Source organism: Podarcis liolepis (genome assembly GCF_965112155.1).
Source record: "Podarcis liolepis genome assembly, chromosome: 1".
Lineage (NCBI taxonomy): Eukaryota > Metazoa > Chordata > Lepidosauria > Squamata > Lacertidae > Podarcis > Podarcis liolepis.
The window spans coordinates 17726866-17739219 of NC_139554.1; the positions used below are offsets into that span (position 1 = coordinate 17726866).

The following is a 12354-nucleotide window of genomic DNA, read 5'->3' on the forward strand; positions in this document are numbered from 1 at the left end:
TTCTGCTGCTCCAGAGAAGCGGACACGGAGCAATGGAGCCAAACTACAAGAAAGAAGATTCCACCTAAACATTAGGAAGAACTTCCTGACAGTAAGAGCTGTTCGACAGTGGAATTTGCTGCCAAGGAGTGTGGTGGAGTCTCCTACTTTGGAGGTCTTTAAGCAGAGGCTTGACAACCATATGTCAGGAGTGCTCTGATGGTGTTTCCTGCTTGGCAGGGGGTTGGACTCGATGGCCCTTGTGGTCTTTTCCAACTCTATGATTCTATGATTCTATGATTCTATGATTACTACTATTGCTGTTATTATTTATTAAATTGGTATAGTGCCCTTCATCTGAAGATCACAGATTCACAACATAAAAATACAAAACGAGAACATGAAATGCACATTAAAAATAAAAAGCAAACCAATAACCCTCCTCCCACAAACACATTTAAAGGGACATAGAATGATGTGATAAATCAGGGACTGCCAACCTTGGCACCTCCTTTGGTGCCCCTGGGTTGAACCATAATTCCCCGATTCCCAACTTCCTTTTTTTTTAAAAAAAAAAGTTTAAAAATATTTGGAACCTGAGATAGGAGGCAAGGCCAACATTCTCATTTGTTCCTACTCATCTCTTGGTGTTTTGCCCTCCCTTTGGAATAATTTGCTGCCCCAAGAACAATTTCTGTGTAACCCCAGTATTTGAGAGAAGGAAAGGTCTAGGTGTGGTCTGGCCAGGGGGGAGAAAGGGAGTGGGGATTTCCACAGGCAGCTCCATCAAAGTCAAGTCCAACAGCTTGGTACTCTTCTGAGTCTTGATGTTGTAAGTGGTTCTTAACACGCTGGAATTTTCCAGACATATGCCTCTTCTGCAAGACGGGATCCACAAGTTTGCCCTGTTCAGCTGGAAGATAATGGGGGGGCGGGAGGAACTGCCATAGTCTATGTACTATTCTCATTCCACCCATAAAATTAGCAAGACTGTGTGTAAATCTGGAGAGGAGTCATTGGCTGGTGATAGAATTTGTGTATTGTATGTCAAATCACGCCAACCTAGCAGTTTGAAAGTACGTCCAAGTGCAAGTAGATAAATAGGTACTGCTCCGGCGGGAAGGTAAACGGCGTTTCTGTGCACTGCTCTGGTTTCGCCAGAAGTGACTTAGTCATGCTGGCCACATGACTCGGAAAAACTGTCTGCGGACAAACGTCGGCTCCCTTGGCCAGTAAAGTGAGATGAGCGCCGCAACCCCAGAGTCGTTCGCAAGTAGATTTAATTGTCGGGGTCCTTCACCTTTTTTTTTTAATATCAAATCACGCAGCTCTGCCCTACTCCAACTCCCTGGTCCTGAATAGGGTAACTGTGCCCCTGAATGACCAGGTGCACAGCCTGGAACTCATTTTGGACTCACAGCTGTCCATGGAGGCGCAGGTCAATTCTGTATCCAGGGCAGCTGTCTACCAGCTCCACCTGGTACACAGGCTGAGACCCTACCTGCTCGTGGACTGTCTCGCCAGAGTGGTGCATGCTCTGCTTATCTCCCACTTGGACTACTGCAATGCACTTTACATGGGGCTACCTTTGAAGGTGACTCGGAAACTGCAGCTAATTCAGAATGCGGCAGCTAGACTGGTGACTGGGAGTGGCCGCCGGGACCACATAACACCGGTCCTGAGAGATCTGCAATGGCTTCCAGTACGTTTCCGAGCACAATTCAAAGTGTTGGTGCTGACCTTTAAAGCCCTAAATGGCCTTGGTCCTGTATACCTGAAGGAGCATCTCCACCCTCATCGTTCAGCCCGGACACTGAGATCCAGCGCCGAGGGCCTTCTGGCAGTTCCCTCATTGCGAGAAGTGAGGTTACAGGGAACCAGACAGAGGGCCTTCTCGGTAGTGGCGCCTGTCCTGTGGAACGCCCTCCCATCAGATGTCAAGGAAATAAGCAGCTATCTTATCTTTAAAAGACATCTGAAGGCAGCCCTGTTTAGGGAAGTTTTAAATATTTAATGCTGTATTGTTTTTAACACTCGATTGTGAGCTGCCCAGAGTGGTTGGGGAAACTCAGGCAGATGGGCGGGGTATAAATTATTATTATTATTATTATTATTATTATTATTATTATTATTATTATTATTATTATTATCATCATCATCATCATCATCATCATCTTGCTGGCTTGACAATGATTAAAGGGGCAGGATCCATGTCCTCCTTTTCACCTGACTGCATCTTCCATGTATATGTGTGCCTTACATGCCTTAAATTCTGCCTTTACCATTTTTTTTGCAGCTTTTTCTTGGGCCACCTGCCAATGCTATGGGGAATGCTGAAAAATAATGAATGTGCTCATCAGCTCTTCTTGCAATGGTATGTAAAAAAATAATAATCAAATAGTTTAAAATATGAGATAATGAATTGCATTGCCAGCAGTCTATATGGTGTCTTGGTTTGTTGTTGTTTTTTAAAAAAATCTTTAAATGCATGTCTGCAGACAGAAGCTGTTCTTTTTGAAATTTTGCGTGGCACCTACTAATTGTATATACTTCGTCAATAATAAAATAATACGATAACTAGTTCTCATCCAGTAGAATGGTTCAGAAGAAGTGTGAAAACTCCAAATGTTAGCCTCGCTGAAGAAGCAGATACTTGGGTGTGATCTAATTTTGTGTTTGTGGTGTTGAAAGCTGATTAGCCAATGTAGAAATTTGCTTTGTTTGCCTGGGTACTGAGAGTGAACCTTTGATCAGGTGACGAAGCTACTGAGTTGCAAATTCGCCATCTTGAAAGGCTGGTGGCTGTTAGTCCCTCTCTGACCGTGACAAGTGATAATATTGCTTAACATTTCATATTTTGTAAGGTGCCAAGTCTATGCTGCACAGCACAAGACATTGTATGTATGTTTTTGATGTTTTAATTCTGTTGTAAATAAAGTTTTGCCAGTAAAAGTTTGAAAAATATTTCCGTGGGCCTCAGCAATGTTTCATTTCCAAAGGAGTCAGTTCTTATGCTTCCAGTCGCTTCAGACTGCACAATATTTAATATCTGCGACAGGGAATGCCTTCTTTGGGGCTTCTGCCACCTCTGAACTCCTGAGGGAGGTGGAATTACCACTGCTGAACATAACACCTGAAGGGGTCTGTAGGGAAGGAGGTGGTCTGTCAGTTATTTGAGGCACAAGTCATCTAGGGCTTTAAAGGCTAGTGTGAGCAGATGTTGGGCTCATAAATGAACCGGCAGCCAATGCAGTTTTTTTAGAATAGGGCTTCTAAAGGAAACCCCAGCAAGTAATCTGGCTGTTGTGTTTGGGACCAGTTGAAGGTTCTGAGTCATCTTCAAGGGAAGCTCCCTGTAGAATACATTGCAGTCATCCCGTCTGGAAGTTACAGGAGCATGGAGTCCTATGGGCAGTTCATCTCTCTCTTGAATATTTTATATATACTCCAGCTGCCCCTGTGTGCTGGGGAACATATTCTCATATCCCTGACAGTAGAGATACGGCTTTTTAATTATTATTAAGTGAACCCATGTTCAGGAATTTCCTTTCAAGTCTTTACACAGCAATGACCTTAGAAAGAAAGAAAAAATATGATGTCTCTTGTTCTAGTATGTGCTTAGTATGGCAGCAGCATTTCTTACACCTTGTTTGATAGATAAACGTGGTCATTAACTTGATCGTGTGGTCACTTTTTACTACTGTTCAAATATCTCCCTTCACAGGGCTAATGAATATGGACCCATCTTGCGTTTTAATGCCTTTCACAGAGTCATGGTATTGGTATTAAGTCCTGAAGGAGTAAAGGTATATTTTGCGGTTTCCCCCTCTGAGCATGAAAATGAAAGTGATTTTTCAAAATCCCAGTATTCAGTGTACTATGCATCATTCCCTCTTCCAGGGAACTCTAGGAGTTGTGGCTTTGTGAAGACAGTAGGTAACTCCTAACAACCCCCAGCACCCTGAGCAGACCACAACTCCCAGGATTCTTTGGGAGAAGCCATGACTGAAGGAGATCTTGACTCTTTGTTGTTTTAGAGTATTTGACTCCTTATTACAAACCACTTGAGTACATTTTTTAATATATAGTAAGTGGTCTATTGATGCAGGTGGCGCTGTGGTCTAAACCACAGAGCCTAGGGCTTGCCAATCAGAAGGTCGGCGGTTTGAATCCCCGCGACGGGGTGAGCTCCCTTTGCATCGTCCCAGCTCCTGCTAACCTAGTAGTTTGAAAGCACATCAAAGTGCAAGTAGATAAATGGGTACCGCTCCAGTGTGAAGGTAAACAGCGTTTCCGTGCGCTGCTCTGGTTCACCAGAAGCGGCTTAGTCATGCTGGCCACATGACCTGGAAGCTATACTATCCCTCGGCCAGTAAAGCGAGGTGAATGCCACAACCTCAGAGTCGTTTGACTGGACCTAATGGTCAGTGGTCCCTTTACCTTTACCTTTAAGTGGTCTATAAGAGGACTAAATTATCCGCACCCCCATCCTCCAACTTCACCACATTACATGTAGCTCAGGAAGGCTACTGAATCACACACTTCTCAGTATCTCTGATTTAATCCCTATGGTTCAAACCATTTGTTTTCCCAATAGAAGAAATCTGTACATTTGGATTAAATATAGCAGGGGTGCAGGAATTAGAATTACTAAGGAAATGGAAGGAGATGGATATGAGGGATATAATTCATTAAGAGACCCTGCGTTCATAGATAGACCGATAACAAAAAGTTCAGTTCACAGGAATTGCCTTCTGGTGCTTTCAAATTTGCCATGAAAAGCAATCATAAATTTTTACTTGGTGATTGCTGTGCTCCTAAGTGCGCTTTTTTGGAAGTAAAGTTCCCTGAGTTCAATACCAAGTAAACATGTTTAGAATTAATAATAATAATAATAATAATAATAATAATAATAATAATAATAAAATTTGTATGCTGCTATATACCCACAGGTCTCAGGGAGGTTCACAGAATAAAATCACGATATAAAAACACAATACATCAGGCATGGACAAACTCTGGCCCTCCAGATGTTTGGGACTACAATTCCCATCATCCGAGGGGATTAATAATAGATAAACTAATAGATTATGAATTTGCTGAACCAAATTTAGAAGGGATACAAAAATGGGAGACGTGAGGAAGTCAGGAAAATAAGTTAACTAAAGTGGAGAGATTAAGAAAGAGAGAAATTTTGTTTTTCTTTTATATGTGTTTTTTCTTTTTTCTCTTTCTTGTGTTTAATGTTTGTATTTTTGTATTTTGTATTTTGTGCTCTTGTATTTTGTATCTGTTTTGCATTTGTTTTTTTGTTTTTTCTAAACTTTTCTATTGATAAAACCTAATAAAATATTATATAAAAAAATACAATTCCCATCATCCTTAGCTAACACGACCAGTGGTCAGAGATGATGGGAATTGTAGTCCCAAACATCTGGAGGGCCAGAGTTTGCCTATGCCTGCAATATATCATCAAAATAAAGACAAGAGCAACCCAATAATCCCTCCCAACCCCACATTTTAAAAGGGCATTGCATGTCAGTCAGACAAAGGCCTGGTTAAAGAGGTACGTTTTTGTCTGTACAGTGGACCTACTACTGGGTAAACTGTAGGTTCCCCTTTGATGTTCTAATTTCAAACTTCCCTGCTAAGTCCATCTTGTCTGAGTGCCAGCCTCACACCCAGTTAAACATATCTCTCTCTTTTTGGAATATTTTTTGAATTTTATAACAAATAATGATACAAATCTCCATCATGTTATTTACAATTATTCTCCCTCCCCTCCTCTGGACTTCCCTCAACTCCCCCTCTGCTCAGTTATTTAGTTTTATTTATTGTATCCTGATTTTCCTACACAAAAATAAAACCCCTTATCATTTCTCTGAAATATCTGTTACTCAAATGAAAGTGTGAGAGTTTACTCAAATCCTGCCAGTGAATCCAGTCCATTCTGTTGTTTCTGCAAATAAACTGTAAATGGTTCCCAGACTCTTTTGAAGTCCTTTTTGTCCTTCTCTCGTAGTTTATCTGTTAGCTTAGCCAATTCTGCGTAGTTCATCAGCTTTTCTTGCCATTGTTTCTTTGATGGTATTTCTTCCATCTTCCAATATTGTGCAATCAAGATTCTTGCTGCTGTTGTAGCATACATAAATAATGTCCATTTTTCTTTTGGCAGCTCTTGATTTGAGTTATCTAACAAAAAGACTTCAGGGTGTTTAACAAAATTCATTTTAAACATTTTTTTCAATTCATTGTATATCATTTCCCCATATTTTAAGTTACAGATAGGTAGCCGCGTTGGTCTGCCATAGTCAAAATAAAACGACTCTTAACGACTGCAATATCTCATTATCTCATTATACATGACTAAGCCATTTTTCACCTTCTCACCCCTTGCCTTTTCCTGTAAGACCTATTGCAGTCGTTAAGAGTCGTCAACAGGCTCATCTCAGCTATCTGCCAATCACCCATTCCCACCAGCCTTCTGAGTAATACCCCTCCCCACCTTCTCACTATATAGAAGGATCTGGCAACTTCTGTTTCAGTGTGTCTGAAGAAGTGTGCATGCGCACGAAAGCTCATACCAAGAACTAACTTAGTTGGTCTTTAAGGTGCTACTGGAAGGATTTTTTTTATTTCCCCATATTTTAATGCATTTGCATTCCCACCACATATGATAAAATGTTTCTTCCTTTTCCATACATCTCCAACATCTGTTATTTTCTTTCCTAAACATCTTTGCCATTTTCACTGGTGTGATATACCATCTATACATCATTTTCATGTAATTCTCTCTTAATAGTATGCAATCTGTGAATTTTATATCAACTTTCCACAATTTTCCTCACACCCAGTTATACATATCTGAAGTTTCTCTGAATCAGCATTTGTCATTTGTTGGTTCTCTGCGGACCTCCATAATGTGTCTTACAAAAAGGCACTTAAAACTTTTTGGGGAAAATACTCTGACACCACTTATTGGGTGAACTTTCACACATTGAACCCTCTCAAGGCAGAAAGGTGAAGACCTCCCAGCCCGCCCCAAATTTAAATACCCCAAATCCCACCCTCTAAACACTGGTGGGGTGGAGGAAGCCCTGTATATCTTATTCCCTCTTCACAATCTTAGCGGAGAGTATTCATTGTGACCACATGAATTACCATATTTTTCCGTGTATAAGACTATATTTTTTTCCCTAAATTTTTGAAGTTTAAAATAAGGGGTCATCTTATACATGGATAGTGCATATTCTTAATTTTGAGTCCCCCAAAATAGGGGGCATCTTATACATGGGGGTCGTGTTATACATGGAAAAATACGGTATATGTGAATATGGACTGACAAAATGATTTAATTTTAGGAGTTCCTGATGTTACCACAATACCCAAAGGATCCAGTTTCATATGGACGTCTTTTTAATTTATTCGGTGTACGGTAGGTAAGATGTACATAGCTAAGATGTACTGGTATGTGGTGTGTGGGATGTGAAAATTCCATTGATTCAGAAAAAGGTTGTGATCTTTAATGCCACCAGGCAGGTGAATTTCTTCAGGCTCTGTTATATGCAGAAATGGATAGCACTGAATAACTTGGGTTCAGGATTCCTTAAGGACCGCCTGAGCCTTTATATCCCAGCCCAGTCACTGAGAATATCCTGAGGAGCACTGTTCATTGTCCCCCCCATCTTAACAGAGCGCTGACTGGCTTCTGCTGGAAGTTGAGTGTTTTGCTTTGCTAGTCCCAGGCTAAGGGACGCAGGTGGCGCTGTGGGTTAAACCACAGAACCTAGGACTTGCCGATCAGAAGGTTGGCGGTTTGAATACCAGTCACGGGGTGAGCTCCCGTTGCTTGGTCCTTGCTCCTGCCAACCTAGCAGTTCAAAAGCAAGTCAAAGTGCAGGTAGATAAATAGGTACCACTCCGGAGGGAAGGTAAACGGCATTTCTGTGCGCTGCTTTGGTTCTCCAGAAGCGGCTTAGTCATGCTGGCCACATGACCCAGAAGCTGTACACCGGCTCCCTCGGCCAATAAAGCGAGATGAGCGCCACAACTCCAGAGTCAGTCACGACTGGACCTAATGGTCAGGGGTCCCTTTACCTTTACCTTTTAGTCCCAGGCTATGGACCACCCTCACAGCAGATATCCTTACAGCTAACTCTTGGGAGACCTACTTTATGTGGACAGGTCTATTCAGCTCTCATTCCCACCCCCTCAAGATGAGCCTGTCATTTTAAATGATTATTTTGTACACCACCTTGATATTTTCTATGAGTGGGCAGTATACACATTTTTTAAAATAAACAAATAAATAAAAAGTGCAGGAAATGCTGTGCGATCGAGGTGTTGAACCTATGAATTGGTGACAACAGACCCCCAAGTGCTAGATGGCATTTCTAAGCGGTTTCATACAGATATTGAAGCAGTGTAGGAGACAAGATAAACTCAAAAGTCTAAGGTATCGACCCAAGAATATCCTATTGCCACTTTCTGGAACTGACGCTGGAGGGAGTTCTGGAAGCTCTGTCAATTAGAGAAGAGGTCAGTTCTTCTTCAACTCCGTCTTGGGCTGATTAACATCCAATACCCTTTTAAATGTGTTGCTGGGGGGGGGGTATTGTTATGTTTTTGTGCTTGCTTTTATTATGCATTTTGGGTTTTCTCCCTCCTGTAATGAAATTTTCTGTTTTACATTTTAGAATATTCATTTAAACAATCTTAAAATATCAGTGACTTCCCTTCTTCTCTTTCCATGGTTCATTTTGTATAACTTAAATCCCTGCATATTTTACATAAACTATACCATTCAGTATTACATTATTACAGTGGTTCAGAACATGATTTCAAAACTGGTCCTGAAATAGTAATAAAAATTCTCCATCGTTTTTCAGATTTTTAGGAAATGGCTTGGTGACTGATCGTGATTATGACCACTGGCACAAGCAGCGGAAAATTATGGACCCGGCCTTCAGTCGCAAGTAGATATTAACTGAATGTCTTTTCTTAAGTGATGCTGCGCATTTCGGTTCATGATAATAACCTAACCACCTATCTCTAAATGAGCTTATGGCTCAATTTGCAGATAGCACTAACCCAAACAGCATGAATGTATGAATGTGCAGGCTTCTGGAGAGGCAATCGTGACTGTTTTACTTCTCCTCTTGTTGCTGCTGTGAGCTAATCCATGATTTGGCTTAGCAGGTTGTCTGAAACAGGATTCATGGTTTGTCTCCCTCCAGACAAACCATAGGCAGTGTAAAACCAAGGACAAACCTTGGTTGCAGTTTGGCGCAAGACAAATCATGAGTGTCGGTTTGGACAATATACTAAGACAAACCACAGCTTAGCTCACAGCAGCAGGAGGACCAGATGTGGAGAGGAGCAAAGCAGCCACAATCTCCTCTCTTGAGAACCAGCACGTTCATGCTAAGCTATAGTCCATATTGGAGGCAGAAATAATTCTGTGTGTGTTGCTGGAAGCCACAGGAGGCGAGAATAACCTTTTGCTTGGGTCTTGCTTGCTTGGCCACGGTGAGAACGGAATGCTGTACTGCATGGGCCATGGGTCTGATCCAGTTAGCGCTTATATTCATTTCCATACCTGTCAGGGAACTGACATCGGAGCCTGAGGCAGAGGGAAGGCTCTCAAATGATGCTGGAGAAGGGCCAAGCAGGGAGGGAGGCAGTTCAGCAGAGGGGGAAGCAAATCAACGTTACAGGGGGGCAGATGGGGGAATGGGCGAGAGGGCTCCAGGACTCTTCACTGGACACCAGCGGAGAGAGCACGGGTCCTCCGCTACCCATGCCCTCCCTGCGCAGAAGACTTCCACGCAGAGAGAGGAGGAGGAGACTGGGAGTCAAACAACTTTTATGTTGGAAGAGGTTTAAGAAACGCCCACTGACGGATTCTGCTAGCGACTGAGGCAGCCACGAATTGAAGGGCTCTCGAGACAGAAAGGTTTAACAAGGCAACATAGCCAGGAGAGGCGGCAACTTACGCACGAGCAACCCCATACGCATTACAACACCTTAGACAGCTTCTAGTTTGACCGCAAAGCCCTGCCTTTGCTTGCTTTTATTAATTTCACAGTTACCTGATGGGCTTGATGGGGCCCTTTAACGAGCAAACAGAAGAGCTTATGAGGGTGCTGGATGAAAAAGCCGATGGAGAAACTGCAGTGGATGTGATGAGCCTGCTGAAACGCGTGACGCTGGACATCATTGCAAAGGTACTCGCCGGATGAATTTCTTGTTTCCAATAAGGAGCAGGGGATGCCTCTCATTCTGAGTCAAATTGAGTCAAAGGGCAGCACAAAGGACAAGTTTAATATGGGAGAAAAGGGTGTTGGGAAGCCCTCACCCTTTGGGGCTAACACATAAGAGAAAGAAAATCTTACATTGCATGTCTGTTGAATAGAGCCACAGCACAAATAAATAATTTCTGCCAAGTATCCAGAGGAATGCTGCAATTCACCAGCTCAACTTTCACCCAGCTTCATAAGACATGCAAAGCTGACATCAGAATAATAACAATGTGTTGTAACTATTTTTTTAAATTGCTGTTGCTGTTTTAATTGTATGGAATTCATGTTGGCTGGCTTTAATAGTGTTTAATTTTGGTTTAATTTTTTATATTTCTGTGCCAGGACCTTCAGATGAAAGGCAGGCTATATATATGTTAAGTAAATATATAACAAAATGTACACACGCATACACAGCCTGTTGTGTTTCTGACCAAGAAGCCAAAGGCTTTTTAATGTTCCTGTAACACTTTTGTGAACTTGAAACAAGATGAACCCCACAGGTATAATGTACCAAAACATTTCCTCCTCTTTGGTGTTTAAAAGGCTTGAGAAGCAGACATCAAGCTTGAGCTGCAAAGGAGGATGGCAGAATGCAAAGATGTTTTAGATCTCCTTTCTTCACATTATCAGGTAGCCTTTGGCCTTGAACTGAACACCCTGCATGATGAGAGCACACCTTTTCCGCATGCGATGTCCATGATCATGAAAGGACTGGGTCAGTCACGCAATCCATCATTTAAGGTCAGTGCAGGCATTTCTCGTGGAACTCTGACCCTCTCTGAAGCATACATTATTGCTTGTCAAGCTTATTCCAAGAGTCTTGGACAAATCCTTTGGGGAAACTGGCAAGTGATGTTATCACTTAGTTCTTTTGCACCCCAGCATTCCTGCGCCACTAGATATGCCTTGAACATTTTTGCTTGGGCTTGCCCTGTTCTTCCTACCTGTTTCCAGACTGTCTTGTACAACTGCAGGACCCGCGCAGATTTTGCATAGCTGTTTTATTGCTGATCAATCAGCGATCTCTGATATGTTGGAATGGACCATTCAACACCTGCTGGTTGCTATTGCATTCACAAAGGATGCTTGTCTAAGGGAACATGAACCGCCAGTGGGCCACAGCTATCTTCTGTCTTAGCAGGTGGCTTTTGTTGACAGCTACGCCGTCCAGTAATATGTTCTTGGTTTTGCTCTGCTCTGCTCCTCATGATAGTATCTGTTATCTGTCCAGTATGTGCCAAAGTACAGGAAAGAAGTGAAAGAGGTTCAGGAGAGCTTGCTACTGCTGCGCCATTTTGGCAGCCAGTGTATTGAACAGAGACGCAAAGCCATCGAGAATGGGGAGGAGATCCCATTGGATATTCTGACTCAGATACTGAAGAGTGCAGGTAGGAGACTCCTTTTTTAATATGCTTTTTATTAATTTTCTGGTTTACACAAACAAATACAATAAATTTCATCCATCGTCCACTCATTTCCTTATCTGCCGCTCTGCCGAGCCATGACTTCCCTCGCTCCCTCCAACCAGTTTTCCTTTTTCAATCTACTTCCTGCAGTCTCTTCTTATTTTCCCAGTCCACGCTGCAAGATTTATTTCAGTCTTGCTAGTGTCTTCAGGTTCCTACAGTTATTATTTATATAATCCATAAATTTACTCCAATCTCTTTGCAATTTTGCTTCATTCTGGTTTTGGATCCTGCAGGTCAGTTTTGCTAGTTCCGCATATTCCAACATCTTCGTCTGCCACTCCTCCATGAATGGCAATTCTTGTACTTTCCATTTTTGGGCAAACATAAATAACCCTTGAACCACTTTTTCAATTTCCTCTCCCATCAAGCCCAGCAAAAAAGCTTCTGGCTTTTTGGGAAAGGTATATTTAAACATCTTTTTCACTTTGTTGTAAATCATTTCCCAAAATGATTTTGTTTTCTCACATGTGGTAAAAGTCACCATCCTTATCTTTACACTCCCAGCATAATTTACTACTCATCCTAAACATTTTTGACAATTTCACGGGTGTCAAGTACTATGGGTACATCATTTTCATTGTATTTTCTTTTAAGATGGTACATGC

General features: G+C 42.0%; 1 protein-coding gene across 4 annotated transcripts in view; it reads left to right on the forward strand.

Annotated features, from left to right (window-relative positions):
- The window catches only part of LOC310714064 (cholesterol 24-hydroxylase-like), a 168034-nt gene that overhangs the window by 2746 nt on the left and 152934 nt on the right, over positions 1–12354 (forward strand). For all 4 annotated transcript variants that reach the window (XR_014529570.1, XM_083518902.1, XM_083518901.1 and 1 more), the window contains exons 2-8: positions 2276–2353; positions 3704–3785; positions 7341–7414; positions 8868–8954; positions 10067–10205; positions 10911–11021; positions 11512–11668. Coding sequence is in view for 3 of the 4 variants with exons in the window: in XM_083518902.1 (XP_083375028.1) it covers positions 2276–2353; positions 3704–3785; positions 7341–7414; positions 8868–8954; positions 10067–10205; positions 10911–11021; positions 11512–11668 (728 nt within the window). In the remaining variant the exon portion in view is untranslated. The remainder of the gene's footprint in view (positions 1–2275; positions 2354–3703; positions 3786–7340; positions 7415–8867; positions 8955–10066; positions 10206–10910; positions 11022–11511; positions 11669–12354) is intronic.